The sequence below is a fragment of the Meriones unguiculatus genome, chromosome 2, assembly GCF_030254825.1.
Source record: "Meriones unguiculatus strain TT.TT164.6M chromosome 2, Bangor_MerUng_6.1, whole genome shotgun sequence".
NCBI lineage: Eukaryota > Metazoa > Chordata > Mammalia > Rodentia > Muridae > Meriones > Meriones unguiculatus.
In genome coordinates, this window is record NC_083350.1 from 162,136,481 (window position 1) to 162,156,696 (window position 20,216).

The 20,216-nt window shown below is 42.6% G+C and overlaps 1 protein-coding gene across 9 annotated transcripts in view; it reads left to right on the forward strand.

Annotated features, from left to right (window-relative positions):
- The window catches only part of Dclk1 (doublecortin like kinase 1), a 280,821-nt gene that overhangs the window by 193,822 nt on the left and 66,783 nt on the right, over positions 1 to 20,216 (forward strand). For 6 of the 9 annotated variants that reach the window (XM_021637560.2, XM_060378336.1, XM_060378335.1 and 3 more), the window contains exons 5-6: positions 6,804 to 6,920; positions 17,697 to 17,791. In XM_021637560.2, the coding sequence (XP_021493235.1) occupies positions 6,804 to 6,920; positions 17,697 to 17,791 (212 nt within the window). Of the gene's footprint in view, positions 1 to 6,803; positions 6,921 to 16,485; positions 16,811 to 17,696; positions 17,792 to 20,216 lie in introns of those variants that run through there. The other 3 variants (XM_021637556.2, XM_021637557.2, XM_021637558.2) reach the window with 2 other exon arrangements.

Here is a 20,216-nt window from a genome sequence, read left to right on the forward strand (position 1 = left end):
CTTCAACCCAGGGAACATACACACGTCAGGGCACCTTTTTGGAGAGTTGGCAGGTAGCATTGCCAGCTTTTTTTCTCTCCACGTTAAGAGTTTATGCCACTTAAAATGCTAGAACCAAATGTGCTTCCTGATTCTTTTGCATATAGGAACAGAGATGAATATTATTTCAGTTGGAGGCTCTGTACCTTTGCCAAATTAAGCGGGATCTTGATTTGTCATCAGGAGAGGGCACAAAGCATCTACTGCTTGTAATGGAGTCTGTGAACTCAAATCATCTCAACAGCTCAGAAAGACTAAATGCAGACAAGATACATGGAAAGGTCCCTGCCCAAGAAAGCTGGTGGTTAGAATGAGATAATGTAATAAAATATAAGTTTAAGGAGTGTTTGCTCCCCAGCATACAGCCCATCATCAGGGTTGTCTAGACAACTGGGGATGTTCACTTGGGCCTTGGTCAAGATTCTGCAGCAGGTGCATGCAACCTCTTGGTGCACTGATGCTGTCATCTCTCAGGTGTGTCATTGGCACGGCTGTGCAATTCTGGAATCATTTCCAATCCTCAGCACCTTCTGTAGCACTTCACCCAACCCACCAACTGTTTCTGAGTGCAGGAAGACTCTGTCTCAGGGGAGATTCTCATGCCACCAGGAACACTGCCAAAGTCTGCGCTCTGCCCCTCCCCATACCTCATTATCCGTGTTGGCTCTCTAAATCTGCCCATTTCTTGAGTGGCCTGAAGGAAATGAGAGAACCTTCAGCTTCTCTCTACTCAACTCCTCAGGACATCTGCAAAGTGAGTTTCAGTACAGAGCATGTAGACCACGTGATGAATGATGACTTTCACCCCAAAGAGTTAGGTAGAAACCTTTCCAAGGCAGGGGAGTCATCACACCTCACCTGTGGACACGCAGCCCCCACAATCCTTGTAGTCAGCCTAGTTTTCTATACCTGTTGGTCAGCTTTGTGTTTCTGTAAAGAAGTGTCAATTAGAGACAATTAGCTTAGAGAAGGGAAACCTGGGCGAGGGCCTTGCTTTTGGCCCCTGACGAGAAGGAGCATGGGGCTGAACAAGCTGCTTATGTCTCAAGCCAGCAAACATGCAAGAGGACAGGATCAGTGCCCCTGCCCATAATGATATGTCCTCAATGATCTAAGGACCTTCTCTAGGCCCCATCTCTCGGTGGTACCACCATCTCCCCCTAACATCACACTCAGAACCAGCATCCTGGCCTTCAGAGGAACACCCATTCACAATTCTCCAGTTGCCCTTTCATGTGTGCATGCTCCAACAAGCAAGCCATGAACTGGAAGATTTTTAAAGTTTCATCTGTGGCCAGGCATGGAGCACAGTGGCTGGACACTTGTGCACGTTTGCATCCCTTGGGTACATCCCCAGTACCAAAACCTTAAAATTCATCTGTACTGTATTAGTTCTCCATCACCGTGATTAATGCTTCAGTGGAACAACTGAAAGAGGAATCATTTGTTTTGCCCCATTGTCTCCAGTCAATGATTACTTGACATCATTGCTCTGAAGCCTGAGGTAAAGTAGAGCCCCCATGAGGGAGAGACGAGGCAGAGGAAAACTGAGTGTTCACTTCCCAGCATCCAGGAAGCAGAGAGGGAAGAATCTAAAACAAGACTGATGAAGTCATGTCCACGGTGGCCCCTTTCTTCTAACCTGGCCGCGCCTCCTGATGGTCTATCCAGTCTGAGTGGATTCCCTCACTGAGGAGCCAGGGCCGTCATAGTCCAATACCCTGGTTAACGCACCACCAACAGGAGACGAGCCCCACAACACAGAAGCCACTGGAGAAGCTGCAGATCCAAATGTAAAGTGGACTAGAATGTGCTGTATTCGCTACTTTTCTGTCCCTGTGAAAAGATGTGGACTCTGGCCTATATGGTGCAGTGCTCAAACCAAACCTCACACACACCAAAAGACAAGTGCACACTCAGTAGTCTGTGATCTTCGAAAGTGAGTCTGACCGTTTCTTATGTAGCTCACAATCATCTTTTAATACATGTTTGAGGAGTATCTGAATTTTTCAGCATCTCCACAAAGGACATGCAACCTCTTACAGAGCTGATCAGTAATGTCCAAGGATGTAATCCAATCATAATAAAAAAAAATGTGATGGCTGAAGGGGGGCGCCTATGTGAGGTGCCGGTTTCTTCCTTGCTAAAAACAGTGACAATGTCCTTTATGTGAACAAAGAGGCATTGTTTTTACTGGACATTTGGGTCAGTTTGTTCCCCAGGTTTCAAATTGTAGTTTTAAACTGACAAGGATTCTGACTTTCGCTCTAAGGGAATCCATCATTTGTTTTTTTTATGGCATTTGTTTTTTACCATTATAAAATGTAATTCCAACTTAAGAAAAAAAAATACTTAAAATTTAAACCTTTAACTGGAAAGCTGTTGGAGGACTCTGCTCCTCACTCCCTGCTCCCCAACCCCGCCACACACACAACCTACACACACACACACACACACACACACACAAAACCTCCTCTCCCCCACACACAGCCTCCCCCACACACATATACAACCTCTCCCCCCACAACATTCTTTAACTGGGTTTATTTTGACCCTGTAGAGAGAACAAGAAAGCCACTCCTATAATTTTTTGTTGTTTCTCTTTCTGTAACTCAGCCCAAGCTTTCAGAATTAGACTGATCCCCAATATGACTCAGGGAGCCTCATTTCCTCTGGGGGCACTGGTAGCATGCAATTTGTGCTAGTTGTGATCATCTTTCAGACTCCACAATCCTCACATTATTAGTTCCATGTAGCTCAAAGTGAGTTCCTTTTTTGTTTTTATATGACAGAATAGACACTTTGATAAAAAGTTGGGTTCAATGTCCGGAGCTTATAACTAGTTTCTTGCCACTGTTCCTAGGATCCCACTTATCTTTTACTCACTCATCTTCCCCTGGCCCTGGCCACTGATACAAATTTTTCACCATTTTGTCACACATGGAGAGACAAAGTTAAAACCCAGTATCACATTTGGACACAGGGAGACTAGGGTTCTGATGTAAGCCACTTGGAGTTTACACACATTCTCAAAGGACAAATAGCAAACCTAGTCTTATTTGCTGAGCAACTATTCCATATTCTTTAATGATCCATATGCTATTAGTTCTCAGCAGAGTAAGGGAATGAGGCAGAATAATATATGACTCTATTTGACTGGTTAACAATATGATATGGACAAAGCTCCAAAACTTACTGAAACGCCTTCATTGGCTCTCATCAGACCAAGCTGTTTGAACAAACTATCTAGTTAGTGTATTTCTGGTAGCTGGAAAAATCCCAACTTAGTATGCACAAGACTGGTTCTGTTGTGCTGGTAGCTAGAGTTACAGCAAGCAATCCTTGTCCCTGGGACAAACAGCATGAGGAAACCCCTAAAACAAACATTTAAATTCATAGCTAAAGCTCAGAGATGGCTATTATTAGCAATATGTGCCATCTGGTAACTTTCTGTTTTGACCACTCGTGCCTGCTTAACTAACTGAACTTCCAAAATAATCGTTTTAAATTTATGTGGTCTCCAGCAGCCCACGACCTTAATGAAGAGCTCTGGTCATCCTGCCCTCGTTACAGACTTCATTTTGATTTAAAATCAGAAGGATATATATTTATTTAGCAGCAATGTGTTGGACTAGTAAGAGCTTTCAAATGCTGTGGTTTATGAAATAAAAATTAGTGGAAAAAAGATGATGCTGCCAGTTGGTGTTGCAAATTCTGATTTTGTATTGTTCATCACCCTGCCTGCAGTGCTCAGTGCCTGGCACATAGTGGGCACTTGATAAAAATGTAACTGGAGGCATGCCCATAGACCAGCCACACTGCAGTGATTCAGTTTAGTTGCTAATGTGCTGCCAGAAGACGGGGCGGATGTCCAAAATCTAGGACAAACTCCAGAATATATTGTCAGTTGTGAGGACAGCTAATTTGAGGTTTTCTTCTCTGGTTCCAAAGCTCTGCCTTGTGAATTAAAACCTCCACATCATGTGAATGAACTCACTGTTTCTGATTGTGCGTTCAGCGTTATACTGCTGGGATTTTTTTTTTTTTTTTTTTTTTTTTTGGTCGTGCCTTTTGAATTTGTGTTGATAAGCCTATAGAAGAAGGTTGGTTGTTTTTTGTTGGTGTTATTATTTATTTGTTTGTTTGTTTTTAAGTTTCTCAAGAAAGAACTCCTAGGCAGGCCAGAGCAGTGCCTCCAAGTAAGCACTGGAAGAAACTGGACTGACTGTGAACAATCATGGCACAGATTTCTTTCTTTCTCCTCTTTACTATGAAAAAAACTCAGAAGACACCATACACCTAATGGCAGGATTCTTGTCTTCCTCCTTCTTCTCTTCTCCCTCCTCTTTTTCTTCCTCCTCTTTCTTCTCATTCCCTGCCATTAAATCTTTCCTCTTCACTTTGCCACAGTTCAATATATGAGGCTCTTCTCTGTGTCCTATCTATTGTTTTCTAGGCTTACAGCATTGATCTTGTTACTTAATAACAACTACTTTATTCAAAGCACATAAGGGAAAGAAACATATTTTGAACTTAGAAAATGGCAAATTATATGGCTAGAGAAGTCATTGTCAATATGAAGCCAGGCTTCAGTGTTTGATCTGGATTTGTGAATTTATAAAAATAATGAATAGATAGGATCTCTCTCTCTCTCTCTCTCTCTCTCTCTGTGTGTGTGTGTGTGTGTGTGTGTGTGTGTGTGTGTCTGTGTGTGTCTGTGTGTTTCTGAGAATTAAATCCAGGACCTTGAGACTCCTACTAGGAATCCCCTAGACCCATTCTTTAATCTTAACTACACTTAAAAAACTTCAAAAGGGACTGGGCTGGAGAGATGGCTCAGCAGGTAAGAGCACTGACTGCTCTTCCAGAGGACCCGTGTTCAATTCCTACACCCCACATGGAAGCTCACATCTGTCTGTAACTCCAGATATCCAACACCCTCTCACACACAGACATACAGATAAAACACTAATGTACATAAAAAATAAAGATAAATGTTTAAAAAATTCAAAAGGTTAACATACTTCAGCAACTGCCAACAAAGAAAAATGTGTTACTAACATCATTTTATGTATGTAGAAGACTGAAGAATAAAATTTCAAGCTAAAGAATAAAATTTTAATGTAGAACCTGTATTCTTACAAGCCAATAATGGAAAGGCTTTCTCAGTCTCAAGCAATCAAAGGACATTAGTAAGTTATTACAAAAGAAGAAATACACATAATAAGTATGTGTATAAAAATGTTTGCAATATTGCTGGCAATAAAACCACTTCCGATTTTAAGCAATGATATCTTAATCTTATTTAGAAATTTTCCAAAACAAAATTAGAATAATGCTAAGCCACGAGAGTTCAGGAAAATGACCATATGTTAATGAAAGCATGATTTGATTGTGACACTAGATAGAGGACAAGAGCTTTTAGAGGAACAGTGGGAGCTGGAGAGATGGCTCAGCAGCTAAGGGGTGAGTTCCCAGCACCCGTGTGGAAGATCACAACCATTGTTAACTCCAGATCCAGAGACCTGACGCCCTCTTCTGGCCTCCATGGGAACTGCATGCATACAGTGCACATACAGACAAGCAGATATGCATGTACAGACACATAACATTAATTTAGGGGGAAAATTACATATTTTCCAACCCACTCAGTCAGCCATTATTTTTGAGCACTTACAACATATTCTTCTAGTTACTAAAAGTTGAATTTCAATTTTCAAGGAATAAATGCATATAAGGGAATAATCAGGTGACTGAATGCTCATTTACAGGGGTGCTGCTGAGTTATTACAGTAAGAAAAATGCTTAAATCGGTTTAATTTAAAGTTTAAATGCCTAAGTGAACCAGAATATTCCATGTGCTAAAATGCTTGACAACTACCAAACATCATGGTGAAAAGGACCCATGAATCAGTTTGCTTTTCTGTTGCTGTGACACAGACCATGACCAAAAGCAACTTGGAGACAAAAAAAAAAGTCTTACTCATCCTCATTACCATCCATCATTGAGGGAAACTCAAGTAGGGCAGGAACCTGCAGGCAAGAACTGAAACGTGATTAGAAAAATACTTTAGAGCCTTCAAAAATGAGACGGCACTGGATCATGAGTTATCAGGTGGCCTTAATATACTCCATATCTTTTCAATCTAATTGATTATCATTTCAAAACACAGAATTTCATTATTTAAGATGCGTTCTTGAGAGCAAGATAGTGTGTATTTGGGTGTCATTATCCAGACCTTTAGTGAAGAGAAAATAGGAAGCTCTTCATTATTTACAATACTTAGCATGGAATTTAACGAACACAAAAACTGAGAATTTAAACATGCAGATTATTTTTCACCCTCACAGGAAGACAACTGTATATACAGAAAGCAAGCTCTCCAGTAGGTAGATTCACAGTGATGCATCGAAGGTTACCACGTATTTGTAAGGAGGATGATCACACCTGATTTGCAGTGTTACCCCCATATAGTTTGCACATATCATATAGATGCACAATTGCTCCAGTAAGGACCCAGGACAATACACTGGGGCCTGTCAAGGTGGGTGGAATCTTCCATCACCAGAAGAAACTCACGGTAAAATTACAAAAGCACAGATAACTGAAGGGGTCCGTGGAGAGAAATCCAATAACAGCACCCCTTTACCAGACTATTCAGTTATTCGCAGTATTATTCTAAGTAATGTAAGTTTGGAGGCTTGGAGTGTCCTCGACTTGACTGTCCCCCCACCCCTCATGTGTCTTCTCATTCTTTCCCCAGAATGTCGTGTGGTGAAATCCACTTCTTACACCAAAATAGCATCAGCGTCGCGCAGGGGCACCACCAAGAGCCCAGGACCTTCCCGGCGAAGCAAGTCTCCCGCCTCCACCAGCTCAGGTAAAGCCACTCAGAATCTCCCGAGCAGCTGCCCGGCTTCTGACGCAGCTGAGGGTGTGTGGAACGAGAGCGTGAGGTTCTCAAGCAGGCGTCGACTCTGCTTTATAATTTTAGAACATGTTCAAGCGGATGAACAGATTTGTCCAAGTCTAGCATGTTGGCTGTAAGAAGGGAAAAAAAATCAGACTTAGAAAAGCACTCTTACTGAGACTCAGGAAATACAGAGTTGATCCAAATGGAAGCGCTTTACCAGCTGCTGCTGCGCCTTCTACCTGGCTCATCTCTCTGGGTCGAGAACTTTCCATTGCGACATTGATTATGCTTGGGCCTGGCTTACGGAGGCCTTCCAGTTTGTCTTTGCTGCATCTGTTTCTCACCCTTGTGACACCAGCCTGGGTTACCTCATATGGCTCTGGGGTTAAAAAGCAGTGACACTGGGGTATGGGGAGGTATACCCCTGCCTGGGACAGTCTCTTAAGACTTTTCTAAAGCATAAGACTCAAACTTTAAAGTTCAGGAGAGCTATTTGGGAACAGGTGAAGCTTAACATGCTGATTCCATCCCCTTGGGTGCTGAGCATGAGTCTCTGCTTTAGCATCTTTTAGGGGGTTTCAAAGGGTCCATGTCACATTTCGAGCAACAGCGAGGGAAGTGGTTCTCAGCCTCATTACTACCACCTGAGAACATGCTAGCCATGTAGCGCCTGGAGCTCCATTTCAGATCCACTTGACTCAGAAACTCTGGAATGGGGCCATGCAGGCTGGAGTTTCTAGAACATTTGGGTAACCCTGATGTATGCATACGTTTAAGTAGCACTGGATTCTGGTAACGGAAAGTAAATAAACAGAGAGAACTTGTTTAACTCTGGGTAACTGAGGAGGAAAGACAGGGCTTTCTGAGCTTTCTTTCTTGGCCTCATGAGGGTTCCTGTCTTCATCTTTCTTGTCTATAAGGTGCCATATCCATCCATACTTCTGACCACCGTTAGCAGACCTCTAGATGACTCAAAGCATGGACAGCCTCTCTACTCTTGGAAGGCCTAGTTATTGAAATCACAGCATGATTCCGAACCTGCTGTATTTCAAACTCCCCTGAAAGAGTTCAGCTTGTCCTCTGTCTGGTGACAAGTATAAGGACCTAAGTTTGACTACCTAGCACCCACATAAAAAATCCAGGCACTCCCACATATGCCTGTGACCCCAGCATTGGGGGACAAATATGAGCAGATCCCCAAAGCCTGGTGGCCAGCCAGCATTTTTTGAAACAGCCTAAGAAAATCAGAAACCTAACACCCTTCTGGCCTTAGCATCTGGCCTTAGCATGACAGCATGTATGCCTACACACACATACCCATGCTCATACATAGGTACACTACACACACACAGCAGACATATGTGCTCATACACATGCACTTCATACACACATAAAATGATAAACAGTAATATGAACTGGTTTGATTTAAATAAAGATCAATGGAGTTTAGTTTATCTTCATATTGTTTCATAACACGGAAAGCAGGAGTTGCCCTGCACTGAAGCTGCAGTTGTTGCTGTCTTCCAAAAAAATTGGAGATTTCAAAATGTAGCCCTCACCTTGGATCGCTTCCAAGAACATTGGCATTGGGGCAGGAGATTTGTCTTAGGGCTTTTATCCCACGGAAGATGCACAGACAACGTGTTGTTAAGATACATCTTCCACTTTGAATCTCATAGATCGCCGTGGCAAAGATAACTGAGCCCCGACAGGTGTCTTCCTACCCCCAACTGAACAATGAGAGGTGTACCACCCCTGCCTCTGGAGGCATACATTCTAAAGAACAGATCTCTCCGTGTCTGCAGATTCTCCATTGCCAGTACAACCAACCGTGGGTCAAAAATACTCAGGAAAGAAATTGTATCCATACAGAATATGTCGCTTATTTGGGGGTTGCTATTTCCTAAGTAATGGGGTATAATCACTGTTATGTCGTGTTTGCACTTTGTCAGTATTTTAAATAATCTGCAGACGATCTACATGAGCATCTATGCGTAGGCCATATGCAGATACTATGCCAGTTTGTATGAGACTCGAGTATCTGTAGGCTGCAGTATTCACAGAAGGAACCCCTCCCCAAGGATATGGAGAGACAACTGCATTGTCTATGCTGTAAAGAAACATTCACCGCAACAAGTGCTCAGTAATGAATACTGCAGGGTCGGTGCTGACTCCTAGAGATGTGATGGAGAACATTCAAAAGAGAAAGAAAGGCCTTACTCCACGAATTTCTCCAATGACTGAAACACTGTTTGCATAACCCAGGCATAAAACTTACTTATCTGTGACTCCAGAAATCCTGGTCTTTTTATTTATGCTATTTAAACTTTACATTTTTTTATGGATATATAAAATATTTTATGCAACATATGCAGATAAGACCAGAATCAAAGCTGGAGAAGTGCAGAAAATTTTAATCAGCTCACTAGACTTAATTTGGCAAGTTCTATTGATACTGTCGAAGGAAAATGCAAGCTATTAATCTTAGCTCCATCCTATTCTTCAGTGCAGAGATTCAGCTATCTGCATTGTATGAAGGAGCATTTCTGCTTTTGGGCTTCAACAGAATTATTGAAGATAAAATTCACCAAGAGCCTAGTGGTTCATCTCTTGTGTTTGCAAATTTTCATGTACCTAAAGCCCATTCCTGCAACTATTCTCTTCTCACCACTGAGCACTTGCTTGAAATGTGGTTCATAGCTCTGAACCAGTATCATGATTTAATGTTTACTTGGAGATAGCATCTTGTACAAACTGCCTTATAAAGCTCCTCGTTGTTAACACCAGGTTAATTAGACAATTCCTGAGCGTCTGCCACATTCCAGCATGCCTTAAGCCCCAAGAAGACAACAATTAAACCACAGTCCTTGCCAGAAAACTCATTTGTATTCTAGTGTATGTGGGGGGGGGTTATGATGTACTCAGTGTCCTGATGGCCTAGAGGATGGAGGAAAGAAGCATCATTAACTCAGTCAGAGTAAGCTTCCAGACGACTAGGATCTGTAAATTAGGACTGGGAGAATTTCGCAAAGGTGTGAAGGGACAGGAGGACATTTTTCTCCAATTTAAATGAAGGCATAAAGCCATAAAAGTGTAAGGAACAGTTTTCAGTCAATATGGAGCTGAGCATGGTGGCACATGCCTGTAATCCCAATACTCAAGAGTCTGGAGAAGTATGAGTTTGCAGCGATCCTGGGCTACACAATGAGAGTCCCTGAAAAACACAAAAGCACAGAATAGAATCCTGGAAAGGTCTGGAAAACTTGACATAGCTGAGTTGCGTGTCAGATTGCAGAGGGCCATGAAAGCATGTTTCCTTTTATTGGTATTAGAGGTAAAAGGGGACTATGAAGTGTTGTCAAGGACCAGAGCTGGGTCTCAGCAACAGAGCACTGTCCTAGACAGAACAACTCTATGTAAGGGTAGGGAGGCTCCAGAGGCTCCTATAGCCACCCTGGGAAGAAATCAGGAAGAGAGAACCGAAACCTTGTTGGAAATAGGAGAGAATTTCAAAGGGGTGTGAACCTGACGGATTTAATTAGATGTGAAGATGAGAGCAACTTAGAGATAGTCTGTTCATCCCAAGGAGCGAGGGTAGAGTTCCACTTGAAGCATGAGAAATGTGTGATGCTTGTAGAAATGTCAGGAAACATTGGTGACTGTTTTAGTAAGGAGATTTGAGCTGACAGCATCGACCCTGGCATGAAGCAATTTTTTAAACAATAGAAATGTAAGATTCCTCTGCACCATCTAGAGATTTGCAAAGATTAAAAACAGAACCCTGAGGAGCATCTGTCATTCTGAGAGCAGATTAGTGGAACCTAGAAAACTGAGAAGGAAGTGATAGCTCAAGAAAGCAGGAATCTGGAGGTGAAAGGCAAGACAGAAGTGGTCTGTTCTAGAAGCCACACAGTGAGGAGTTTAAAGGGGCTTCACAGTGAGGATGCAACTAGGAAGAGCTATTCAAGCAGACAGGACCACATGGCTGTAGGGGGCTTGCCTGGGAATAGTCTCCATGATTTCATGATTTGGTTGCCATAGTCTGGCCCCAGGCTGAGGTGGAAGGAGGATATGGAGGCTTAAAGGGGCTTCTTGTCCTCTGCCATGCTGACCCATGTGCTAAGCCCCCCACTACAGCCACAGCCTTGGACCAACTTTTAGAAACTCAGAAATTCTATCATTTAACCTGTTGGGTTCACGTTACCTTCTGGGTGGATTCTGACTGCATGAATGATAGAACTACCAGAAGCCATTGTCTCTTTTCCCTTCACCCCTGCTCCTGGTGGCCCCTCCTTCTTATCACTCCCAGTAGAGTCATTAAAGCTCTATCTCACCTATGAAGTTAAAATTAGAGAAACGACCTGTTCCCTTCCCCCATTACAGTACCATCTTTGTTTGTTTTTGCTGAGTTTACATGCTTTCTCATTCCTCTTCCTACTTCACCCTGACAATGTGGCAGGCCATGGACACAGGGCTCAGAAAGAAGATTTTGGACAATTAACAGTTTCCTCTGTGTCCAGGAAGCCGAGGACAGCCTAAGGCAGAACCTGGAGCCTCATCTGTACAGCCATCCTGGAGCCTACAGATATACAGGCCTTTGCCACCACTTTCTTTCTTTGCTGGTCCTGGATATTTCAATGTCAAAAAGAAGCTAGCCTTTTGTGTTACAAAACAACAGGGAAATGGCAAGTTTCATTCCAAAACGTGCCCATGTAGCACTTAAATTTTTTTTCAAAAAGTCAAAGACAAATCAAAACTTTTCATCATAGCAAACAGGTTGAAACTTACAAATGCAGTCCAAAGGTAAAAGAAACAATAGCCACTGAAGATATCACTTGGACATTTCTTTTCACTTAGAAAAATTCTATTGTGTAAGCCAGACATGGTGGCTCATGCTATAATCTTAGCCCTCAGCAGGATGAAGACACAATGCTCACATTCCAATCCAGCCTGCATTACTTAGCAAGAACTTGACCCAAAAACTTAAGAGCAACAACTTAAATTCTTCATTATAATTCAAGAAATTATAAGTAATATATTCTAATTAACAAATATTTTTAGTTTTTTATTATATATATATAATTTAGTAAGCTATTGCTAAAACTTTCTCATTGACTTTTTTGTTTTAAGACAAAAACTACAAATGCAAATACTTTGTAAAAACCTTTTTTTTTTTTTAACAAAAGTCCTGAGAATCAAATGGAGCTACAGGCACTTTGCCTCACACTCTAAACATCTTCAAATGAACATAAAGCCTTGAGAAACTATGGTGCATGTTTGTTCCTGAGTAAGCTTAGTTGTTCTAGCAAGCAAGGGGCGGAGGATCCTAGCTGAGCTGGTAGTAAGTATGATGTGGGTTTGTTGTATAGTTTCTTTTAATATCACTTACACTGTAGAACACCTACAGGGATTCGCCTTCCATCCTCTCTTTGTGTCAGAAGTCAGGTCTGTGTTTCCAGAAAAGGAAAAGACAGATCAAAAGTCCGTGTGCACTCTGATTCTGTTACAAAGGACTGACAGGGGAAGAATGAGAAGCATCTCACCACAGATGTTACTTCAAGAGACGTTTGTATTTTAAAAGCATGCAAGTCTATTCATCCCTCTGCATCCTGCTCCTCCCGAGAGAAATAGATGCCCTTAGTTGTCTCATGTATGCACTTCTTAGCCATTATTTTCACTTAGGAGAACCCCTACTTCAGCAGAAGTGGTAGGTTTTTTTCCTCCCCAATTCCTATTTAATGCCTAGTGATGTGAAAATTCTAGCATGTAGTGATTCTAGCTGACACCATTTATGCCTTTCTGCCTTTCCTGGGTCTTCTTATATGACTCAGGTTCCCTGTGATTTTACCATGTCTCCTGAGCTGATTCAAATTCTATCCTCCTGCTGCCATTTCATGACTGCTAAGTTTATAGGCTTCTACCATCACACCTGACTTTCCAATTTTTTATTTGTTATTTAGTTTAGTCTTTGATGGTTTCATATGTGTATATGATGAATTTTAATCATGTTCAATCCATTACTCCCTGTCATTCCCCCTCCCTCTCTGCAAATACCCTTATTCTCCCCAAGATGTCCCATCCTACTTTTGTATCTTTCTATGTATATGTGACCCATTACATTAATTAGAGCTGCTTGCGTGAGTGAGGGTGGGAGGCTGTTTACTGGAGCATAGAAAACTTACTGGAGCATAGAAAGCTTACCCATGGCTATGTGACTGAAGAAAGTGACATTCCTTCCCCTAGCAACCATTAACTGTCAGTAGCCCCTCGGGAAGTCTGGGACCTCTCCCATAAGGAAATGTTGATGGGCATAATCCTATGTAGGTCATGTGTGGACAACAACAGCTTCAGTGATTTCATGGGTACAAAGGATGTCCAAAAGATGTCCTTTTGGCACTCTTTCCCATTCTTCCAGAATGTTCATGAGGCTTGGCACTTTAACCAATTATGAGTCTCTGCACTATGACCAGCTGAAATAAGAGGTTTTTCTAATAGCATTGCCAATATATGGATATAAACACGACTGCTTCAAATACAGTTTGATCACATGTCTGTTTAGCAAAATGATAGTAATGGGTTCTCACCATGGCCTGGCCTACAGTTTCTCTGGCTATCAGCTCTTGGTACCAGGTTGATGGTACTAGGCATGAGTTCCTTCCTAAGGTACGGCCTCTAATCCTATTAAAAAGTAGTTGGTTATCTGCCATTACATTCATGACACTATTACACAGCACGCAGATCTTTCCAGGCCTGATCTTATTGGCTCAAAGGGTTCACATCTGCGTGATAACTTTTCTCCCACAGCAGCCTGCATGCATAGTACCCTCCAACACCATGAAAGCCACTGTCTTTCCTAATGTTCTGAAAAGGCAATGCAACTTATAGAAGAAAGTATTTAATTGAGGACTTGCTTACAGTTTCAGAGTGTTAGTCCATGATCATCATGGCAAGAAGCATGGCTGCAGGCAGGCGCATGACACTGGAGCAGTAGTTGAAAGTGCACATTATTAGAAAGGTGGAGGCAGAGGTGAGGAGACTGAGCCTGTGGTGGGCTTCTGACGCCTCAAAACCCAGCCCCAGGGGCACACTCCCTCCAGCAAAGCCACACCTTCTAATCCTTCCTTAATAGTTCACCAACTGGGAATCCAAAGTTCAAATATGGCAGCCACTCACATGCAATCCACCACAGCCTGCTACCACCAAGGAGGCTTCCAGATCAGCTCCGGCTTGATCTACCTACCTACATTCAGTCCCCAGCATATGTGGTATCGGCAACAGGGGTTTGCCATTAAGTGCTGCAGACGACCAGGCCCACGGCAATAGGCTGCCTTGTTTTGGGTACGAGTGGCGCCACCTTGACCAACAGCTTCTTGGAAAGACTCCGCCTCAGCACTAGCATTTCTGTAGCTTCCGGAAGGAGCATTATCCCCTGCCATGCCCTTTTTCTTTTCAGCATTTTTTTTAAATGTATTTTAATTAGCTTATTGAATAGGTCTCAATGTGACTTTTTTACACTTCCTTAGTGTTGTTCATCTTCCCTCAAACTCTCCCAAATCCTTCCTTCCAAATCCCTCTGGGATTCCCTTTCCACTTTTCTTTCATGTTCTCCTCCCTTCTTCCTTCCTTTAAACATAGTATCTGGTCATGTCAGGGACATGGTAAAATAGTTACACAAATAAAAAATGAGAAGCAATTTACCCCTCAATTAGTCTTGCTCTGAGATTTGTCTAATGTCATTGCCAGCTTCACAGGTGAAAATATGCACATGGCCCTTGGTGTCTGAGAGCCCTGGACATCGAACTGAAAAGAAAAAAAAAAAAAAAGGAAAAAAACCTGTTTCTTCATTAGTGCACACAGAATCTGAGGTCATTTAGAAACAATGAATTAGTCAACTGTTTGCAAAATCTAGGATGTTTCAGAAACTTTCATAGTCAACAATAAGTTTCCTGCAGGAAAGAGGTTTTAGCATGTACCAGATGTGCTGAGTGGTTGATACAGAACCTGAATTTGTGGTTCCAGTTGATAAGGAAATGTAAACTCTTCTGTTTGAAATGTTGAAGGGAAAGGTGGGTTGAATTCAGATCCCCAGACTTAGTGGCAAATGCCTTTACCAGCAGAGCTGTCTTGCTGGCCCTGCTTTGATGTTATTGTAAGGGGTAGCTTCGTGCCTAGATTGTTCCCCTCTAATCCATTCTTGACCATGAAAGAGCTCTTGAGAGTTTTCTAAGATGCAAGTCTGGACCCCTGACTCCCCTTACAACCATTCGATAGCTTCTCATTGCTTTTGACTACAACCCAAGCTCTCTACCGTGAATTTCAGCACCCTGCACTCTCTGCTGATCCTTTGCCTTTATTCATGCTCTTTCCTCAGCTTAAAGAGGTTCCTCACCATGCCTGTCTCTGACACAGGTGGCTTATAAACTCAGCACACTTTTCCTCAGCACGCCTCCATCTTATGTGATTAACTTCTTTCCTGCTGCCTTCTCCATAGCCCACAGGCCAACCTTGGCCCCGTTAGTTAGGGATTCCAATAACAGCACCCCAAGCTTCCCCTCCCAGAGCACCTCACCGTATGTATATATCCCTATAGCCTGAACGTCTGGTGCAGTGAGGGAAGGTGAGAGTAGGACTAAGACTAAGTGTAGACCTCAGCCTTTAGTTTTCAAGCTGCTCATTGCCTGTGACTCAATTCCCTCATCTGTAAAGTGGAGGGGAGATAACACCGCCTATGTCATAAACTCGTCAGGAGTTAAATGAGATACTTCAGAGGTCCAGATGCAATGACTGGCAGATAGAATGTGAGTCTGCGACAAGCCAAGCTACCCACAGCATGCACACTCGCTCAACAGAGGCTTCTTGTTTGTGTTTGCTCAGAAAGTGCCTGCTGCTATCTGAGTCCCTGCCCCCAGGCCCGAGCTCCACCCCCAGTTAGAGGTAGAATCAAAACCAGCAATTTGAATGTTAATTTAATAAAACGGAGCCCTCCAGCCAACCACTGGGGGCAGCATCTCTTCCACTGGTCGGTATAGATTCTGTGTTCTCCACCGTGCTGAAATCTTGGCCTGTTTCCTAACCTTTTCCATAGAGACCACTGGCCAGGCAGTCCAGTCCAGTAAGCCATGAACATGAGACTACAGACCAGTAGCATGCAAACAAATTTAAGCGCTCACAGCCTGCTGCTGTGCTATGCAAAAACATCAGTAAACAACCGCCCCCAAAAAAGGTTTTAAAGACATAGTTATCAAATATATTTCAAAGGGAAAACCACCAATGAGTACAGTATGTGGCATTTTAAAGCTCTTTGGAGCACAGGAGGCCAGGAGATTTCCCCTCCCGTCAAGGTTTTTATGAGAATTCAGTGTATGGAGAAAAAAAAAAAGTCAATAAACACACAGACTTCTGTATGTCCTTATCACCTGGAACTTGCCAGGTTTTGGACGAGATACTGTCGTTTTGAGTCTTGTATGAGTCACTGAGTTGGCTGCCCCCAGAGGCACTTCCTCATGATTCAGTGAGCCGGCTGGGGCTTCCGGAGTGAGGAGTGAGTGTGTGTCTGGTGGGGGTTGCGGTGGCAACGCGTTGGCATGAGACTTAATCGACACCTTTGATGTAGCCTAAGACAGAACCCGCACCTCCCACTGCCGCTGGGAAGACGTCAGCCTTACGCAGGAAAAGGCATCTGCTGATGAATCCTGCATCTCATTCAGCCTGCTCCCCGAGCAGCCTTAGCCGTCCCTAGCTAATCCAACTGCTTCCCCCGGTCTGCGGGTGCTGGGCTCGGTGCTGAGAAGAGGCTCTGGCTCTTGCTATTGTCAGGTCAAACACTAAGACTGTGTCCATGTTAGAGCTCATAGAAGGTAAGTGGAATGTACTGCCGGCTCTCCCCCAAGGCGCCCTCCAGAATGTATGCTTCTCCTGTCTGATTCCTCTCTCCCTGTGCATCTGCGAGGTTGCCAAGTTAGAGTGGCCGCCTTTGGTATCTTTATTCAATCATGTCTTTGGGGGTGGGGGTTATGTGTCCTCAGAGGTGGTGCTAGCTAGAGAAGAGAATAGCCTGGTTCCGTGGCTTCATCCCAGCCTACTGACAATGCTTTCCACAACTTGAGTGCTGGGTAGGATTCCAGAGTTTGGGACCTGTTGGCAGCTTTTTATCCGTTCAATAGCAACAAAGACAAACAGTGCAGGGTTTCTCAGCATCTGTGAACAATTAATCTGTCCTGTTTGGGGCAGACACATCAGAATCAAGCAGGGGGAATAGACAGGACATAAATGAATGGAAGAATGTTTAAAAGTGAGTGATTAAATTATAAAAACACAATGGTCTATTTTTTTTCAAGTCTTTGGGAATGCCACCTGTGACCTGTTTTAAAAAAAATTCTCCCACTGGGTAACTAAACTAAAGACACACACACACACACACACACACACACACACACACACACACATCTCAAAGCCTTGAACATACTTAAGAAAATCTCTCTTGGCTCAAATAAAGTCATCAAAGGAAAACTGTGCAAAGTACATTTTTAAAAATTATATAACTTGCTGTTGTATTAAACACAAGATTATCAGAACAGTGAATGTCTGGGGACAGTTATTCCCTAAGGCTTTCTTCATGAGTCAGATAATGGCTCTAATTTTTAGCTGATGTCCCGTCTCTGTTTATTTCCTTGAAAAGATGAATTCTTGTAAAAAATTTCTAATGTGCTATTTTTCTCTCTGTGTAATTCCTTTTATTTCTAGTTAATGGAACCCCTGGTAGTCAGCTCTCTACTCCACGCTCGGGCAAGTCACCAAGTCCGTCACCCACCAGCCCAGGAAGCCTGCGGAAGCAGAGGGTAAGGACACAGAAAAGCCACCTATTTACGGCCTGTCTAAGTTTTGGTGCAGAGTGGCACGGGTGCCAGCCAAAAGTGTGCTTTTCTGGGGGGATGACCAGGGAAAGGGCTAAGCAACTGTGCTTCACTCGCCGTTGCTAGGATTCAGCTAGAACCCAGGTCTTTCAACTTCCACAAATTTGCCAAGTCTTAATTCTGAGTAGAATGTACAATTGCTGCTTTCAGTTTTAAGGACCCTCCTGTTTGTTCATAACGCACGAACCTTATTATGCACGAAAGTGTCCTTAGCTGTAATGAGTTTCGTTACATACATCTGTTAATCACCGGCCCCTTAAGGAAAAGTCAATAGAGGTAGCATCCTGGTGGAAACTCCTCAGTGGCAAGCAGGGTGGTCCAGAGCAGCTGGAGAGCCCATGCAGCAGGACTTGGGAGCATAGGATGAAGGTTTTGTGAATGGACCCACACTGAACTCATTCTCTCACATTTATTTTGAGCCTCTTGTATAATAGCAGAGAGATAACCTGAGCTTGGAGATGAAGGTGTGAAAGTTACTGGAAAAGGGGTCAGCTCCTCCAAGGCTAAGCAAGGGGGTGAGAGTTAGCTCTTCATCTGGAATGAAAAAACTACTCAAATCCCCTCACTCCCCATACGGCCCATTAATCCCGTTTATACCAAGACCAGAAGATGAGAATTGGGAAAGGTAAAAAGGAAATGGCATGCTGGAAAAGGTAGATGTCCCCTCAGGGTCCTGCTTTTGGAAAAGAGATGGGGGATTCTTTTTACTTGGGTGATTTATATGATGGTGCCTACTGAATAGTTTAATAAACAGGGTCTTCTTGGAGGCTATTGCACTTATATATCAGAATGTTTGAGTTTAATTTCTTTTATTATGCATTTAAATGACACTTGTAAAATTGATTAATTTAAACTCATCAAGTATGGAAATCCTTCTCTTTCAAGTTGGATCTTTAGGCTGTCAGAACCATCAGTTATTCTTAGTGGGGGCCAAAAAGAAACCAGTCAGTCTGCAGTCACTTTGAATCTCTTGCCAATATGTTTCTCTGCTGGTTCTGCTAGCATAGAGTTGAGCTCCTTTATTCTGTTAAAGCCAGTGATTTTGTATGTGCTTCTCTGTTCAGTGATGGGATCATTTTTATTAGAGAAGTCTGTCATCCATCCTGAATGAGTTTAGGAATCATTAAGGACCTACAGGATTGGTCACATTCATTCATGCTCTTAAAGGATTATCCTTCAGTGAGGGAAGAGCCGGTGGCCGTCCGGTACTCACAAATACTAGGCAGTAAGGTTCCATTCCACAGAAGCAGCCAGATCTAACATAGACAACGTCCCAGGAACGTCCTCTCTCCTGACATGTGTGCTTCAGAGCTAGCAGAGAAACCAAAATGCCTTTTGATCCACCGAACTCAGTCTCAGACATTATTGGGTATCTTGGGTTTAAGTTGAGTCAAAATTCAGAATGATGAGAATATTTGACTCCTCTCTCTAGGAGTTGCTGGTAGGGACCCCTCTATGTTGGGAGTATAAATTTTTGCTCAGTTAGCAGAATGTGGCTAGAATTTGCATCTTTTTCTTCTTGGCTTCAATGGGATTTTTTGTTGTTGTTGTTCAACTGAGGCAGAAAGTTTTCATCCAGCTTTGTAGTCATTGACTTACATAATTAACACTTCTTAGCAATTCAGAAATGGTTAGCAGGCATGGCTCTATGCCATTTAAACCACCAGTATTGCACTGTCATTGAAGGAGTCAAATTTTTTCTCATTTACTTTTAGAGAGACAAAAAGTTTATCACCATCTGAAAACATTTATTAAACACATGTTGTAAGCATTCAAAGATGCTTTAGTTTCTAGGCTTTTGAATTTAGCTACATGTATTCAAAGATGGTTCTGTTCTCAAGGCTTTGAATTTATGAACACCCTCCATCTATGTACCATGGAGACATTTCCAGCTGCTTTAGTGAGAGAAGCTTTCATCTTTTTGTGTAGACAACTGCATCAAATAACCCCTCCCTGTTAAAACGGGACCAGAATATCCCTAGAAACTGTTCCTGTTTCAAATTTGGTTAATATTCTTTTCAAATGGTTGGCTACACTTCTATGCAGGAAATACTGAAATAAGTGAAAGATGGTATGTGCTAAAAGAAAACACTTCAAAGAATAAGTTAATTTCGCTTATTGCAAATTAGAAAACAGTAGCCACTTCTATTTTTTTCTTTCTGTGTTGCCTAGTAACATGCCCAGAAAATGAGTTGACAAACACATACACACACACACACACACACACACACACCTTAAAATACTTGAGCAGAAACTAATTTTTTTTCAGAAACTAATTTTTAAAAGGAGAATTAAGATACATGACTGATTTCTTTACAAGTAAAAATAGCTGTACTCCACTTATGTTAAC